The sequence below is a fragment of the Somniosus microcephalus genome, chromosome 11 (assembly GCF_052327205.1).
Source record: "Somniosus microcephalus isolate GS21.2 chromosome 11, FLI_Smic_1.0, whole genome shotgun sequence".
Classification (NCBI taxonomy): domain Eukaryota; kingdom Metazoa; phylum Chordata; class Chondrichthyes; order Squaliformes; family Somniosidae; genus Somniosus; species Somniosus microcephalus.
In genome coordinates, this window is record NC_140997.1 from 165,613,780 (window position 1) to 165,632,440 (window position 18,661).

Sequence of the window (18,661 nt, forward strand, 5' to 3'; positions counted from 1 at the left end):
AAATGCATCTATACTATTCGCTTCAACCACTCCCTGTGATAGCGAGTTCCACATTCTCACCACTCTCTGCGTAAAGACGTTTCTTCTGAATTCCCTGTTTGATTTCTTGGTGACTATCTTATATTGATAGCCTCTAATTTTGCTCTTCCACACAAGTGGAAACACTCTCTCTGTATCTGTATCTACTCTATCAAAACCTTTCATAATTTTAAAGACCTCTATTAGGTCACCCCTCAGCCTTCTCTTTTCAAGAGAAAAGAGACCCAACCTGTTCATCTTTTCCTGATAGGTATAACCTTGTATTTCTGGTATCATTCTTGTAAATCTTCTTTGCACCCTCTCCAGTGCCTCTATATCTTTTTTATAATATGGTGACCAGAACCGTACTCTAAGTGTGGTCTAACCAAGGTTCGATGCAAGTTTAGCATAACTTCCCTACTTTTCAATTCTATCCCTCTAGAAATAAACCCGAGTGCTTAGTTTGGTTTTTTATGGCCTTATTGACCTGCATTGCTACTTTAGTGATTTGATCATGAAAACATAAATGGAAACTAGCAAACTTAAATTTAAAATGAAAGTATAATAAATATTTAGAATAATCTGTTAGACAGTCCCCACCACTTAAACTGTCCACACTTAGCACGGGCAGCTGCCTAAATTGAGCAAATAACATATTAAGCACGTCAACTATTTCGGGCAGTTCAATAAATACTTACCCTGTACTTACCCATTTAAAAGCTTCTGCTGATTTCAGCCAAAGGCAGGTCCTCAAGCAGTTTTAATCAGCTGTTCGCACTTAGTTAAATTGCGATTACCTCAGTGATGAGATTCTGGAAGCAACTGCTAACAATTAGGAGAGGCAGTGGCTCAGTGCGATTTCTTACCTTTTTGGTCTTACTGTCCACCACGTATAGCGGGAAAATCGTGTTAACACCAACACGCTCACTATAAGTGGTGGGGACTGTACTAACAAAATCATTGGGGTGGTTCAAACTATAGTTACATGTTATGAAAAGAGAGTTAACGTACCAGAAGGATGAGGTTAATTGACCAAATGGCCTTTTCTTGTTGCTGCCTTTCTTAACTTTCTTTTAACTGCATAACACTTTCTCAGATCTATGAGAATAATGGTGTTCAAAAAGTTGGAGGTAACCATAGTCATAAAAATGAGTTACTGTTAATGAATTTTTAGTTGTAATTCATTGATAACATTATTTGTACAATCAATTGTTGGAATGGAAAAAAACAATAGGCATATTATAAATTGTGAAAAGGAAATTATAAAGGTTAGCAAATCACCATTTACTGTATAGTAAAAATTACAATTTCATAAAAGTTCTTTATTTTTCAGAGATACAACGCATACAGCAGAACAGCAGAGCTTCCCAGGGACTTAATGGAGACCTTTACTTTTCAAATGTCCAGTCAACTGACAGCCGGGATGATTACATTTGTTATGCACATTTTTTCAGAACAAGAACAATTGCACAGAAAGAGCCCATCATTCTGATGGTTAAACCTTGTAAGTGTTCATTCTTTAATTAACTGAACAGAAATAAATAACAATACATAGAGGTAACACATCAAAATAAGGTACAAGGATATGGCTGTGGTTGTGGAGAAATGAACATCAACAAACAGGATACAAGGGGGCGATGTCAGCAGTATCAACTTAGTAAAATACAGCTGAAGAATGTTAATATATCATTTGTGCATTCTATGAGCTTTCAGGGTATGCTGTCAGTTTCACATGTATCCTAGAACTGCAGAAGTTCCTCTCGATTACATAATTTTCCTCTCATTGGCCCATTTGTTAGGATGTAGGTGCCAATTGATCTATCATATTTCTTCACTCTGCCCAACACTCAGAACAACATCTGCTCCCCAGTTAAGTCATTCTGGAACTCCTTTTATCATGCCAGTATTGGAATGTATTCAATTGATGAGAGTTATAGGCCCATAAGTACTGTTGCCTTAAGTAGGTAGAAATGATTGCTAAAAACCACCTGGGACTGGGACTGGAAATCCCACTATTTCTGCAATTATTTCCAGGCAGTCCCTCCAGACCTTTGAGATACAAGGACAAGGACAAGGACGTGTGTAAGTGTTATTTCACTGTCATTACAGTGCCAGCGTTTATCCAAGTATACAATCTGTGCTTTACTATGCAACCCACTGTCCAGCATACTCTGCACCTTATCTGGTACTGGATAAGTTTAGTTATTTGTCATTCAGACAACCCTCACACACTGAAGAACTTGTCCAATCTTGGTTGGCTCTAGAAATTACATGTTTTTTTTTGCTCTCATGTCACAGGGACCATCCTCTTCCTCCAAGTAATCCCTGTATAAAATCCCAGGAGCTGCACAATTACTCAATACTTTGATTCCCCCAGTTTTTGGGCGGTTTTCTACATTCCCACATTGTTTTTATTCAATTTCTACTGCCAAGCCCTTCAATTTTAGGAGAGATGAGTATAGATTTTAGCCTGGTTGTTATATATATTATCCAATTCTCTTGTAGCTGATTTCTCATGTGCAAGCTCAATTGGGGCTGGCTTCTTCTATCTTTGACTCCAGGACACAAGTCTTTTTAATTAATCTGGTAAAATTGTTTTGAAGTTTCTATTAGAGTGCTACGTCCTCATGCCGTCAGCAGGTGCAGTCTATAAAGCAATAATACTTGAGATGATCAAGCAGTGGGTTTTTTTTGTTTCACCAAGTGGTATCTCCAGAATATAACTTTTTTCTGTTAAAAAGAAAAACATCCAGGCCGGTGGTGGGTGCTTTTTCCCAGGATAGAGCTTGGTATCTCAGCTGTTCCAGGGTGAGGATTTCCTTTCATATAATATATTCACCAAGTTGCATAGCTCCAGATGTTTGAAAAAAATCAAATAGCAGATGGAAGATTTTCATTACATGGATCATTTATTTTCTTTGGCCTTAAAATGCAATGGTATCCCTCAATTCTGGAAAGCCGGATTCAAGGGATTTTCTCAATTCTAGAGAACCAGATCATTTTTAACAATTGGCCCAACTGAAAGTAACCAATCATTACAATATAGCTTTTCTCTGCATGCCTGCTTCAACTTGGCTGAAGATCTCTGCTCCCCCAACCTGAAGAGTCTTCCCAGTTGTATAGTAATGTGGCTGATTTCCCCCAAGAACATTTCACACTTGCACTGAGGCACGTTATATCAACGAGAATATCTTCCTGCAACTCACAATTGCAACATGCCCAGCCTTGCATGTGGGACAGTGACAGGCACCTGTGCACTGTGAATAAACTTCAGCTGGTAACAGCCTTAGACACACTTTGTTCCTTCATACTTGGTCTCTGTTCCAGAGATGCGAATATCTACCCTGATTCTTCCCCAGTTTTTTTTCCCACTTTTTGCTGCATACAGATATAAGTAAGACTGTGGCCAGAATTTTCCCATTTAAAAAAAAGGGGTGGGTTTTGGGGCAGTTAAAGTGTTAAAAATGGGATTCGCCACCTGATCCCACCTTCAACCCGTCTACTTCTGGCTTTGCCGGAGGCGGGACGGGGGGTGGGCAACCAACCCTCTCTCAGGGGGCGGAATGTCAATTTAAATATTGTAATGAGGCTGGAAGCCTCTTTTTCCCCATCCATTCTGTGTTTATTTGCCTGTGGACGGTTTCACACAATTCGTGAAACCCAGCATTTAAACCGAGGCGGGGACTGCTGCATCCAGGAGGTAAGTGGCTTTATACCTACCTCCTGGATCTAGGGTCCCTGCCTAGCCTCCCCCCCCCCGTGATCGGAGACCACCCCTAATGGCCTCTGGGCACCTCCCCAAGCCACCCCCTCATCCCCACTCCACCACCCCCCCCCCCCGCCCAGGCCTCCCTCCCAACGATGATGATGAGGCCGGCCATAGTCCTCTGGCAGCCGGCCCTGAACCTCTCTTTTCCCCCCACCCCCGCCCCACCCCCCTCGATCCCTGGCCAACCTCCCCCCACCCACACCCGATTCCTGGCTAAACCCCCCTTGCCAATCCTTGGCTGACCCCACTTCGCACCGACCCCAGATTCATTCTGTTACAGATAATTATGTACATCGATATAAGAGTCCCTTGGTGGCTCTGCCACATGCGCCCCCCCAGAATTGTCTTTAACAGTGAAAGTCAATTGAAGAGGAGGTCGGACAAGTCTGTTCAAACAACTCCTATATTCCCGGAGAGGAATTTGTTGAGCGGTAGATGGGCTGACAGGTGGAACGATCCGTTTGGACGTAGTAGCAGCGGGCGGTCGACCACAGCGTGGTGGCTGTGCGGTTTTGACCGGCCGGTCGAGGTCCAGGTGTGTGGGCTTGAGGCGGTCAATCGAAATGTAGTCGGGTTTGCCCCCGATGTCGACCAAAAAACTCTTGTTGCTTGCCTCCCGCACCCGGAAGGGGCCCGTATAAGGAGGCTGGAGTGGACCGCGATGGGCATCATGGCGAACGAAGACAAACTCGGCCTGCCTTAAGTCCGTTGGAATATGAGAGGAAGGAAGGCCGTGGTGCGACGTCGGAATCGGCTTAAAGGAGTCGGCCGTTTCTCGGTGGGTGCTGAGTTGATCAGCCACGGACCACGGCTTAGTTGGCGATGGCAAGAAATCGCCCGGCACCCGGAGTGGCTGGCCGTACACCAGTTCCGCGGAAGATGACTACCTTTAGGTGCTGTGCGCAAACCAAGCAGAACCCACGGGAGTCGATCTACTCATGCAGTGCCCTGAAGGGTGGCCCTTAGCGACGCTTTTAGTGACTGATGGAAACGCTCACACAACCCGTTCACCTGTGGGTGGTAGGCCGTGGTGCGATGGAGCTTGGTGCCCAAACCTGAGGCGACAGCGTTCCAAAGTTCAGACGAAAACTGTGGACTGCGGTCGGATGAAATATCTGACGGGACCCCGAAACATGCAACCCATGAGGAGATAAAAGCCCTGGTGACATCAGCGGAGGTAGTAGACGCCAAAGGGACCGCCTCTGGCCATCTTGTAGTGCGGTCGACCATGGTCAGGAGGTGTGTGAACCCTTGTGATGGCGGAAGCGGCCCAACGAGGTCTACGTGGACATGGTCAAAATGGCGTTCTGGCACTTCGAAAGTGGCCAAGGAGGCTTTTACGTGTCGTTGAACCTTAGATTTTTGACACACGACGCAGGTGTTAGCCCAGTCGCGAACATCTTTACGCATCCCTCTCCAGACTAATTTAGATGCCAGTAATCTTTGAGATGCCTTCACGCCAGGATGCGAAAGTCCGTGTATGGCATCGAAAACTTTGCGACGCCAGGAGGTCGGAACGATCGGGCGGGGCTCCCCCAAGGAGACGTCGCAGAGCACGGAGGTGCCTGCTGAGTGGAACTGCACATCTGCTGGCTGGAGGCAGGAGGAGTCAGAACGGAACGCCTGTGTTACCGGATCGGTGGCTTGGTCGGCAGCCAGTTGGGAATAGTCGATCCCCAGCTGAACGGCTTGGACGGTCGCACGCGAAAGACAATCAGCCACCACATTGTCCTTTCCGGCCATGTGCTGGATGTCGGTAGTAAACTCAGAAATAAAGGTAAGTTGTCGCTGCTGTCAAGCCGACCACGGTTCGGCGGTCTTGGCCATGGCAAACGTCAGTGGCTTGTGATCCACGAACGCGGTGAAGTGGCGTCCCTCTAATAAAAATCAAAAATGGCGGATAGCCAGGAACAGCGCCAACAACTCTCTGTCAAATGTGCTGTATTTGCGCTCATTACGTCATAGTTGGCGACTAAAAAACGCCAGTGGCTGCAACGTGCCGCCGACCCACTGTTCTTGCACGGCGCCTATGGCGTAGTCTGAAGCGTCTGTCATGAGAGCGATAGTGGCACCCGGCAGTGGGTGTGCCAACATAGTTGCGTTTGCAAGAGCGGTCTTCGTGTCGCTGAAGGCGCAGTCCATCTCGAGCGTCCAAACCACGGGCCCTTTACCCGGCTTTCCCCTGAGAGCCTTGTAGAGTGGTTGCATAAGTTTAGCAGCCCTGGGAACGAAACGGTGGTAAAAATTTACCATACCCAGGAACTCCTGGAGGGCCTTGATGGACTGCGGCCGTGGGAACGCCGTAATCACCTCTACCTTCGACTGAAGCGGCATCGCACCCTCCGAAGTGATGCAGAGGCCCAAGAAGTCGATATGTGGTAGGCCGAACTGACATTTGGCCGGGTTGATTATCAAACCATGTTGCTGGAGGCGGCGAAAGAGGGTGCGCAACTGGCAGATGTGTTCCTCTTTGGTGGAGCTGGCGATCAGAATTTCGTCAAGGTAGACGAATAAAAAGGGAAGGTCCTGCAGCACCGAATCCATTAGACGCTGAAACGCCTGCGCTGCATTCTTAAGCCCAAACGGCATCCGAAGGAACTCGAAGAGGCCAAAGGAGTAATGACCGCCGTCTTTTGGATGTCTTGGGGGTGTACAGACACTTGATGGTATCCCCGTACGAGGTCGACCTTCGAGAATATTGACTTTCCCACCAAATGCACGGAGAAATCCTGTATATGTGGTATTGGGTACTGATCGGGAGTTGTAACGTCATTAAGGCGTCGGTAGTCACCGCATGGCCGCCATCTGCCACCGGGTTTCGGGACGATATGGGGTGGCGAGGACCAGGGACTATTCGACTGGTGAATAATCCCCAACCGCTCCATTGCAGCGAATTCTGCCTTAGTGGCCGCGAGTTTGGTGGGTTCCAGGCGCTGAGCTCGTGCGTAAACCGGAGAGCCGGTCATTGCGATGTGGTGCTCCATGCCGTGTTTGGTGGTGGATGAGGAGAAAGTAGGCTTGGTTAGCTCTGGAAATTCCCCGAGCAGGCGAGTGAATTCATTAGGCGCGGGCGTAGCACAGGAGACCATGTGCGACACAACTGTGCTGCAGAAACAAGGGATGGAGTTGAAAGTGGCCGCGTTAATCAGACGGCAATTTCTCACGTCCACCAAAAGGCTGTTGGCGCACAAAATATCTGCGCCGAGGATGGATTGCGAGATTTTGGCGGTGATGAAGTCGCATTGAAAACGCTGTCCGCCGAAACACACCTGGGCTCGCCGTTTACCGAAAGTATGGATAGCACCGCCGTTGGCGGCCTGGAGGAGAAAACCACGCCTCCCAGTCCGGATGTCGAGGACGGAGGCGGGCAGGATGCTACACTGTGCCCCTGTGTCGCATAAAAACCGTCGGCCAGAGATGGAATCAGTAATATAAAGGAGCTTCCCGGAATCGCCGATCGCCATCACGGCCGTGGGACATCCCACAGGCTCGAGCTTCCTTTCCCGGACTTGGCGCTGGTGTTTTGTCTTCGGTTGAGGCGTGAAACTGCAGGGAGGCCGGCAGCATCTGGCTCTCGTGCCGAAACGGGCGTGTTAAAAGCACAAGCCAGGCGATGGAGGCGTCGGGGCGGGATCCGCGAGGGGGGGTCGCCTCGTGGCAGTGCAGTACTGCTGCATGACCGCATAAATGGTGTCTGCCTCAGCGGCAAGTGCGACGCAATCCGTAGCATCCAATCTTGCGAGGGCTGCTTGTACCTGCTCGGGAAATTGGCTCAAAAACAACTCTCGAAAGAGGAAGCATTGCGGTTCGGAGCCAAGGAGTGTGAGCATCTGGCACATTAACTCCGATGGCTTGGAGTTGCCTAACCCGGGCAGCGTAAGTAAACGGCGTGCGCGTTCCGCCTTCGTGAGGCCGAAAACCTGAATTAACCGCGCTTTTAGCATTTCGTACTTGCCATCTGTGGTGTATGTGCCTTTAAGAGCCCCTGTGTACTGTAATGCCGGTAGTGGCCACTCGGGCTATATAAGCCTGTATAGTGTCTTGTATCTTTTAGTTCACCTCCAGACTTTGTTCAGTAAACACCTGTTAAACCAGCTCCTGCATTCTGTGTCTCCATTAACACACGGATACAACAGTGGCGACGAATTGGAAATGGACTTACCTGCAATTCGGCAGCACCTCAAGGAGATCGATTCTTCAGACGAAGGTCGAAGAAAAAAAAAAAGAAAAAACTCTGGTTTCACCAGCTAGCCGGGCTGGTGGCAGGTACTGCAATAATCCTTCCTGGGCGGCGGGCTGGGGCTCGATCGGCTGGCTCTGCAGCGGGGCCGAGCAGCGAAGGCGGAGGCAAACAGAGACGGAGGGTGGAGCACTCGGGAGACGGCCAGCGCTGCAAAGCAGGTCAGCGTTCGGACCAAGCAGAGGGAGGGAAATGCCCCAGAGAGTCCGGCGGGAACGAGTCTCCAACTATTAAAAATATCTGTATAAATAAAAACCGCGGAGAACAGCATTGTCAGCAGCGGCAGTGGCGGGAAAGCGCGGGAGGCACCATTTTTTCTCAGCAGGGAAGAAAGGAAAGCGCGGGAGGCGCCATTTTTTTTTTCAGGATGCCTAAGACTGGCAATATTACTGCTTTCGATAGTGATGTAGAGGATTGGACCACATATGTGGAAAGAGTGGAGGTATATTGCACAGAGAATGAAATAGAGGATGATAAAAAGGCATCGGTACTTCTAAATCTAATGGGCGCAAGGACATACGGGCTGTTACGAAACTTAATCACTCCAGCCAAACCGATGGACAAGAATTTTAAAGAGATTGTTGATACCCTACAGGAGCACTTAAACCCAACACCACTGCTGATAGCGGAACGATTCAAATTCTTCAGGAGGAATCAGCACAAGAATGAAAGTAACGCTGATTACCTCACCGAATTAAGAAAGCTGTCAAAGCACTGCCAATTCGGGGCAGGGCTGGCAGATTCTCTTCGAGACAAATTTGTCTGCGGTCTCCTAAGTGAAGGAACACAGAAAAGGCTACTTTCTGAGAAAGATTTAACACTGGACAAGGCTTTCAGTATGGCTGTATCATACGAAGCAGCAGCAAGAGGAGCTGCAGAGATACAGCAAAAGCCACAGGACTTCGGCACCCATGAAATGACACAGGGTTTCGAGAGATGTTATCGCTGCGGCAGATCTACCCATGACCAGAGGGACTGCTGGTTCAAGGACAAAGCATGCAGGCAATGCGGAAAGATGGGACACATTGCACGTGTATGCCGATCTGGAAACAAAAAATCCACTGACAGAAAAAAAATCAATAAAGAAAAGTACAGAAAGGTACAAATGATGACGAACAGTAGCTCTGAAGACCAGAAGAGCGATAGCGACTCCGGAAAGAAGAGACTAAGCTGTCTCAAATTACATAATGTAATTGCCAAAGAAGATTACCAGACCATTTGGGTTACCCTCACGATAGCGGGGTCCCCAGTTAAAATGGAGCTAGATACAGGATCAGCTCTGACCGTCATAAGTCGACGGGATTACGAGCGGCTATTTCCTCATATACCTTTGAAAGACACATCCATTATCTTGAAAACATATACGGGGCAGAAAGTATACCCCAGAGGGAAAATAAGGGTGCCTGTTGTATACAACGGCAAGGAAATACAGAAGTTGTATTTATACGTTCTGCAAGATGGTGGTCCACCGCTGTTGGGACGTGAATGGATCAGGAAGATACGTTTAGACTGGCACTCCATTCAGGCACTGACGGTGACCAGTAAGAAAAAAAATGATGATGACGTCATACCTGAACGATTAAAAGACATCTTGGCCAACGCCAAAGAAGTGTTTCAACAGGAACTAGGAACCTTGAAAGGCGTTATCGCCTCAATAAAAGTGGAAGATGCGGCAATTCCCAAGTTTTTTCAGGCAAGGCCGGTGCCATACGCAATTCGTCCAGCAGTCGAGGCAGAGCTGGAGAATTTGGAAAAGGCAGGCGTGTTGTCCAAGATAGATTGGAGCGAGTGGGCAACACCCATCGTCCCAGTCATGAAGAAAACGTTGAATAATGATAAAGCTGAAGAACAGAGAAAAATTCGCATCTGTGCGGACTTCAAGGTGACTGTAAACCCGGTCCTTCACACGCTACAGTATCCTCTTCCGAGGATAGAAGATATTTTCGCCTCACTATCTGGAGGGAAACGTTTCACCAAAATTGACTTGGCACAGGCATATCTACAGATGGAGGTTGAGGAGGCCTCTAAAAGGTATCTCACGATAAACACACACAAAGGCCTGTACCAGTACAATCGACTGGTTTTCGGAGCAGCATCAGCTCCAGCTATCTGGCAAAGAGCTATGGAGCAAGTCCTGCAAGGGATTCCGGGGACTCAATGCTACCTAGACGACATCCTTGTAACAGAAGAAAATGACAACGAGCACCTTGCCAATTTGGAGCAGGTGCTCACTTGGCTGAGAGAACGGGGCCTACAAGCAAATCACCCGAAGTGCGAATTTTTCCAGAAACAAATATCATATTGTGGCCATATAATTAACGAAGAAGGGTTGCATAAGTCACCTGAAAAAATTGAAGCGGTCATAAAAGCCCCAGCACCTGAAAATGTCTCACAATTAAGGTCGTTCCTGGGATTGATAAATTACTATCATAAATTCAACCATTACCTACACGGACAAAAATTTACCTTGTTGACTGACCATCAACCCCTCGTCTCCATATTCAACGCTAAAAAGGGTGTTCCCATTATGACAGCGCAAAGGCTACAGAGGTGGTCCATTTTCCTAGGGGCACACCAATATGACATAGAATACAAAGGATCAAAACAGCATGGAATTGCTGACGGTTTATCGCGTCTACCGTTGCCAACGGTAGAAGAGGCACCTACAGTGGACCCAGTGGAGATGTTCCACTCAACCATAGTGGAATGTCTACCAGTAACAAATTCTACCATTGAAAAGGAAACGAGAAATGACCCGACTCTCTCACGAGTCTACGATTTAACGGTGAAGGGATGGCCAGCACATGGCGAACCACTGTTGCCAGCATTTTCGCAAAGAAGAGAACAGCTGTCAGTGTGCCGAGGAACCTTGATGTGTGGATCCAGAGTGGTGATTCCACCCAAACTCCAGGATAAAGTGCTAAAGGAGCTTCACGAGGGGCATCTGGATGGAGTGAAAATGAAGAACCTAGCCAGAGCGTTTGTGTGGTGGCCAGGTATCGATGGAGACATCGAAGAAATGACCAAGGGCTGTCTAGGATGCCAGAAGGACCAAAACGCCCCACCACAAGCCCCTCTACATCCATGGGAGTGGCCCTCATCTCCACGGCAGAGGGTACACATCGACTTTGCTGGTCCATTTATGGACTCAATGTTCTTAATCGCGGTTGATGCACACTCCAAGTGGCCGGAGGTAATAAAGATGTTCTCCACCACCACGGAAAAAACCATCACAGTATTAAGGACCATATTTGCCAGGAATAGGCTGCCTGAACAGATCTGTTCTGATAATGGACTGCAATTTGTGTCCGAAGAATTCAGGAAGTTCTTATAAAACAATGGGGTTAAGCACTACACGTCCGCCCCATACCATCCCGCCCCCAATGGATTGGCTGAAAGGTTTGTCCAGACCTTCAAGAAGGCCATAAAGGCCATGGGTAATGAAGACATAGATCTACAGCATAAGGTAGATAACTTCTTGTTTGCATACAGGAATGCAACACATGTGGTTGCAAACCAACCTCCCGCCATGATGTTTTTCAATAGAAGACTAAGATGCCGGCTGGATTTGATCAAGCCAAACATCAAAAGGGCTGTAGAGAACCGGCAATTTCAAGGCATGAATGAAAGGCCAACTAGAACCTTCCAGATAGGTCAACAAGTTTTCGCCCGGGACTACCATACCGAGAAATGGCAGCCTGGAACTATTTGCACACGACTAGGACCGCTGATGTATACCGTGGACATTGGAGAAAGCATAATAAGGCGCCATGCTGACCAGATCATAGAGTCATCCGAAAAGGGACAACCTACACCACAACTCTATATGCCTAATGATGAAGCAGAGATACCCATAGTATCTACCTCCGATCCGGTGATACTGGAACCAGATGAACCCGACACTGGCATTCAAGCCGAATCGACCTTGCCAAAAGAACCTACTACACCACCGAAAACTACTACACCACCGAGGTGTTATCCGGACCGAGTCAGGAATCCTCCAGAGAGACTGACTTATAATTGATTAACTGCAGCAAATGTGTAGATTATTGTTCTTATAAACATGTTAATTAATGATTACTTAAAATGTTATGTACTGGTTGTCTAAAAGGGGAGGAATTGTGGTGTATGTGCCTTTAAGAGCCCCCGTGTACTGTAATGCCGGTAGTGGCCACTCGGGCTATATAAGCCTGTATAGTGTCTTGTATCTTTTAGTTCACCTCCAGACTTTGTTCAGTAAACACCTGTTAAACCAGCTCCTGCATTCCGTGTCTCCATTAACACACGGATACAACACCGTCGACCGGGGGGTTTTCAAGCAGGTTGATGATCCTTGAAGCCGTGGAGCCGTCGAGTGCGGAGACCATGTAAAGGTAACAGGTCTGATCCGCCACGATGTTTCGCAGTTCAAACTGAGCTTCCGCTTGCACGAACCAGGAGGCTGCCTGTTGTTCCCAGAGCTGAGGGAGCTTCAAAGCCACCGCGTTCGCTTCCATCATGTCGTTGCTCGTCGCTTCCTCCGCGAAGATCGTTCGCGAAAGTTTGGGGTCACCACTGTAGGAATTGTCAGATTCCTAATCAAAAGACTGAGATCGAGTCAGTCTGTTAACCAAATGAAGTTTAATACTGTTTTGCAGAAGTAACAATCAAACGCAGGAGAGCTAGCAAACAGGTCTATGCTCAATGCTGGCTCCACGAGGACTGAGAGAGAGAGCTACCCCCTCTGATGTCATGATGTCATCACGTTTCCCGCCATTGGGAATGTCACGTGACCCACGTGGTGACGTCATCGCATTTGGTCTTAACCCTCTAGGGACCGCGCTATTTACATGTAGTAAAACGAATACAGGTACAGATTCATTCTGTTACAGATAATTATGTACATCGATATAAGAGTCCCTTGGTGGCTCTGCCTCACTAGATTTTTACAGTTGGAGTTTTGGGTGGGTACATACAGATGAGGTGGTAATGACGTGATGACATGTCACATTTTCTGCCATTTCCACCTCGTTTGCAGAAGACCATGTTCTCGCCTGCACGAAGCTAGGTTGCTAGTTGGTGTAGAAAAGGCAAGTTTAAAGAGCTCAGTAGCTATAATGTGACTTTATTTTTGTGCTTTGTAATCATTATGGTTATTGTCACTACTTTCCCATCTTTCTTTGTGCTGTGGACTACCATTTACCCCCCCCCACCATTTCTCCGGACAAGGCACAGTGGGTTCGCATTGGGAATTCCCCTGTACCTTTGTTTTTTGGAAGAAGAGGAGGAGAAACAACGGAGAAATGCTAAGCTGGTCAGGCATCACTGGAGTCACTTGAAACCCACCTGCCAATAACCCCACACTGGTATATACAGACAGAATCACACATATCTGTACTTGTCAGAGGAGCAGTGCTTGCAGAAGCTTTGCTGTATGAAGGAAATCATAACTGAATTATATTATACTAGCTGGAGTGCCTGGCGGTGCCGAGGGTTTTTTGAGGGCATACAAATGAGTTTGTCTGTCTATCTGTCTGTGTGGGAAGGAGAGAGAGAGGGAAAGAGAGAGCGAGAGAGGGAAGAGGAGAGAGAGAGGGAAGGAGAGAGAGAGGGAAGGAGAGAGAGAGAGGGAAGGAGAGAGAGAGAGGGAAGGAGAGAGAGGGAAGGCGAGAGAGAGAGAGAGAGAGGGAAGGAGAGAGAGAGGGAAGGAGAGAGAGAGGGAAGGAGAGAGAGGAAAGGAGACAGAGAGAGAGGGAAGGAGGGAGAGAGAGAGAGAGCGGGAAGGAGGGAGAGAGAGAGGGAAGGAGGGAGAGAGAGAGAGGGGGAAGGAGAGAGAGACAGAGCGAGAAGCAGAGAGAGACAGAGAGAGAGAGAGAGAAGGAGAGAGAGAGAGGGAAGGAGAGAGAGAGAGAGGGGGAAGGAGAGAGAGAGAGAGAGAGAGAGGGAAGGAGAGAGAGAGGGAAGGAGAGAGAGAGAGGGAAGGAGAGAGAGAGAGACAGAGAGAGAGAGAGAGAGGGACAGAGAGAGAGAGGGAAGGAGAGAGAGAGAGGGAAAGAGAAAGAGAGAGAGGGAAGGAGAGAGAGAGAAAGAGAGAGAGGGAAGGAGAGAGAGAAAGAGAGAGAGAGGGAAGGAGAGAGAGAAAGAGAGAGAGAGGGAAGGAGAGAGAGAAAGAGAGAGAGGGAAGGAGAGAGACAGAGAGAGGGAAGGAGAGCGAGAGAGAGAGGGAAGGAGAGAGAGAGAGAGGGAAGGAGAGAGGGATAGAGAGGGAAGGAGAGAGAGATAGAGAGGGAAGGAGAGAGAGAGAGGGGGAAGGAGAGAGAGAGAGGGAAGGAGAGAGAGAGAGGGAAGGAGAGAGAGAGAGAGAGGGGGAAGGAGAGAGAGAGAGAGGGAAGGAGAGAGAGAGGGAAGGAGAGAGAGAGGGAAGGAGAGACAAAGAGAGAGGGAAGGAGAGAGAGAGAGAGGGAAGGAGAGAGCGAGGGAAGGAGAGAGAGATAGAGAGGGAAGGAGAGAGAGAGAGGGAAGGAGAGAGAGAGAGGGAAGGAGAGAGACAGAGAGAGGGAAGGGGAGAGAGAGAGAGGGAAGGAGAGAGAGAGGGAAGGAGAGAGAGAGGGAAGGAGAGAGAGATAGAGGGAAGGAGAGAGAGAGGGAAGGAGAGAGAGGGAAGGAGAGAGAGAGAGAGGGAAGGAGAGAGAGAGAGAGGGAAGGAGAGAGAGGGAAGGAGAGCGAGAGAGGGAAGGAGAGAGAGAGACAGAGAGAGAGGGAAGGGGAGAGAGAGAGAGAGAGAGGGAAGGAGAGAGAGAGAGGGAAGGAGAGAGAGAGAGATAGAGGGAAGGAGAGAGAGAGAGAGAGAGGGAAGGAGAGTGAGAGAGAGAGAGAGGGAAGGAGAGAGAGAGAGGGAAGGAGAGAGAGAGAGAGAGAGAGGGAAGGATAGAGTGAGGGAAGGAGATAGAGAAGAGAGGAAGACACTCCGGGGAAGGGGCTGGACTCAGAGCCCGGCGGGTGAAGAAGGGCGGCCGCCATTTTGTGAGGTCGGCGGGAAGTTTGAATTGCGGCGGCCGAAGGAAGGAAGAAGGCGAGCTCTCCCTCCCTCCCCCACCCCTTCACACTTTCCCTCCCTCACCCTGTCTCTCTCCCTCCCCCTCTCTCTCACTGCCGCTCTCTCTCCCCCCCTCTCACCCCCCCCCTCCCTGCCCCTCTCTCTCTCCCTGCCCCTCTCTCTCCCCTCCCTCCCCGCTCTCTCTCTCTCTCTCTCTCTCTCCCTCTCTCTCCCTCTGACTCACCTCGGTACCAGAACGGAGTCAGTCCGACACCGGGAGACCGGGTGCCGATTGCTCAGAAGCGAGCCTGGGGTTCCTCATGTTTAACCAGATGGGCCTTTGGACCCGGTTGGCCGGGCGGCAGTCAAAGGCCTTTCGCTCCAGACTCCCGTGTCTGAGAGCCCGGCGGGTGAAGAAGGGCGGCCGCCATTTTGTGAGGTCGGCGGGAGAGAGAGAGAGAGAGAGGCGGGGTGGAAGGATCGAGAGAGAGCGAGGGGTGGGGAAGGAGAGAGAGAGCCGCAGCTCCTCCGGTCGATGTGTTGCGGGCCGACCCCTGATGAGCGCCTGATCCGCTGAGCCGGAGCCCTCGCCACTGCTCCCCTGCTCGCTCTCTTTCGGGCCGCGTGGTTCTCTGTTTTCCCGCGCAGCCAGCCAGAGAGAAGAAAAACAAAAGAGATGAAGGGAGACGCGACTGAGTGAATGATCTAATTTAAAGCAGCCTCTCCCCCGCTAAAAGGTGAGAGCCGGAGGGAGATTTTGCGGGCGAAGAAGGGCGGCCGCCAGCGCTTCAGGCCCAGCTGGTCTTTAATGGCCACCACTCTCCTCAGCTCAGCTCCTGCTCGGCAGTTTGAAGGATTAGGCCCCGCCATGAAACGCCCCCCAATTGGTCAACCATCACGCCACTCAACGCTAATGAGCGGTAGGATTGGTCAACCGCTAATGAGCGGATTTTTGAACGTTTTTTGTATACTGTCTGAACAATTTTTGTCTGACCAAAAAGTAAATACGCCTATGACATTCCCCTAATCATCAGCTTTCTTTTGATATAACATATGTGTAGGTACGCTCTATAACTTTTGAGTGTATAGCGGACATAGGACATGCACACAAACAGACAGACAGACAGACAAACCAACTGCTTTATTTTATATATATATAGATAGATGCTGTAACCTGCTCTATGGTTACCTGCACTAGAGGCACCCCATTGCCAGTGACTAAAGATTGTAACAGTTGTTATTTTTTATGACAGTATCTTTTACATCCCATAGGATCTATGCCTGCCTTTAATTAAATTAAAATTTAGCTGATCAAGAACTATGAAAACTATTTGGCTCAACGAGTCCACCTTTTCATAGATTCACAATACTATTTGTGTAACTATCTAGGCATTGGTACTATCTGTCTATATATCTTATCCCACTCATTTACTCTCCTGAAAAAAGGACTACATGTAAAGATGTCTAAGCCTTAAAGATTTGAAGCAGAATTCCAGAATAAGTACCCACGGCTACATCTCCATTGTTCAACCTTGGTTAGTTCTTTTCTACAGATGACATTTCCGAGGATGAAATGGCACAGGATCCACCATGGATTATTTGATAATTTCTGCTATCAATATAACTTCGATCCTATAACAGAATTTTTTTTGACAGAATTGATTAATACCACCGTAACTGCTTTTGCACAGTCTGTTTTACATACTCAGCAGTGTGTGGGGAAAAAGTTTCTTCTCATCTCTTGTTTGCTCGAAGCTTTTTAATTTTCTATCTATGTCTTCTACTTCTAAATTCACAGTCCAAATTAAATAGCCTATTTGCATCGGTATAATTTACCCCTCTCAGTATTTAAAGACTTGGAACATGCTACCCCTCCCTTAATTTTCTTTTTGCTAATGAATATAAGTTGCTCTATAAGATTCACCCATTAGAATATATAGCCTTAAATTTTGGAATGCTTTGTCCTGTACTCTCCCCATGCCCTTTATTGTTGCCACCCCCATCAGCACAATTAGTGTGCTGCTGAACTGAACTTGGTAACAACACTGCAAAGCTTGGCATATCCTGCCCCTACCAATTAAATCATTGCTATGAGAATCAAACTTAATTGCTGGGAGTAAAAATATGTCTCCTAATATTTCCCTTGCGTGATTGTAATGAAATTCCACATCTGTAAATTAATTATCTTCTCTTATCAGCTTCCTGTGCTCTTCAGTTACCTTTTTAGCCTGACAACACATTAAATTTCACCCTCAAGCCAGTCTCTCTCTTGAGGGCTTGTGACTGGGAGTGTTAATCTCTTCCTCCTACATCATGAGCAGAAGGGTACATCTAGTATCTCATAAATATGAAACGTGTTAGTCCAGGAAAAAATGTGGCCTTTCCCATTTAGTTGGTAAGCTTACAAATGTTTCCCCTGGCAACAGCAACTGAATGGAGGAACCTTGATCAATAACATTATACAGAACCAGACTAATCAGTACAGAAAACATTCTCGTTCTAACAATAAACAATTAGGTCAGCTATGCTCACAGACTCAATGAGCTTTAATTAAATCAGCAGAATTTAAATCCCGGCTGGAACTCTAGTAAATTCCTTCAGATTGTGTTCTTACTCCAGCTGTGTCAATGCCCCCAAGTAACTCTGGCATATCCTGCCTCCAAATCCTTTCCTTTGTTGCTGGAAGCAGAGTTCTATCTGTAGCTCCAGCACTTCAGCCAGAGATGGAATTACCACCCTCTCTAAATGCAGGGGAAAACATTGAGATCTTGGGGGATCGAATGCACCAAGTATATTTTGAGGTTTGGTGCTTGCTTTAAAACTTTGGGGAGGAAAATTTGGAAACAGACAGCCCTATCGGCTTCAAATGGCGTTGGTGACTTGTTTATCGAGATCTCTGTGCTTCCACTCCAACAATGCTATCTTTTTGTCAGAAACTCATTCTGTGTTAGTGATTTCCCCAAGAAGCTTAAACACTCTGCCATGTTGATTTGAAACTCTTTATTGTCACCAGTGGTTGTTTTAGCTTTCTCTGCACACTTTGGATAATCTGCACCATTCTTTGCACCTCTTAGATAATGATCACTGTAACATTTGCATATCGAATTATCATTGGCCCGCAGGCATCTGTAAGGAATACCTATTATATTCACGTGATCACATGCTGAGTTGTCATTGGCCTGCAGGCATCTGCAAGGGGTCCTAACTCCATCTTGTCCCCAGTGTGCTGATGTGAGTAAGATCAGATCTAATGCTTCATAAAAGTTTAAACTATAATACTCCGTTGTCCTGCAATTTATTATTTTTGTACAAAGTGTGCAAAACAAGACATGGTGTCAGAACAGGGATTTGAAATGGACATCGTTGGAGCTCCCTTACCTCGAATGAATTGGGAATCTTTGAAATTACATAGAGGATGGCGCAAGTTCAAGCAACACGTGGAGTTAATGTTCTCGGGTCCGTTGAAAAGCAAAGGGGAGGAAGAAAGATGTAGCTACCTACTCCTGTGGATCGGAGAAAAAGGGAGAGACATTTTTAACACACGGTCTCTCACCGCGGATGAAGCAAAGGTACTGAAAAGTTATTTTGATCATTTTGAAGCATATGTGATGCCCAAGAC

At 47.7% G+C, this 18,661-nt stretch overlaps 1 protein-coding gene across 14 annotated transcripts in view; it reads left to right on the plus strand.

Annotated features, from left to right (window-relative positions):
- chl1b (cell adhesion molecule L1-like b) overlaps window positions 1–18,661 on the plus strand; it is a 1,240,677-nt gene that overhangs the window by 634,184 nt on the left and 587,832 nt on the right. For all 14 annotated transcript variants that reach the window (XM_086001404.1, XM_086001409.1, XM_086001398.1 and 11 more), the window contains one exon: window positions 1,352–1,522. In XM_086001404.1, the coding sequence (XP_085857530.1) occupies window positions 1,352–1,522 (171 nt within the window). The remainder of the gene's footprint in view (window positions 1–1,351; window positions 1,523–18,661) is intronic.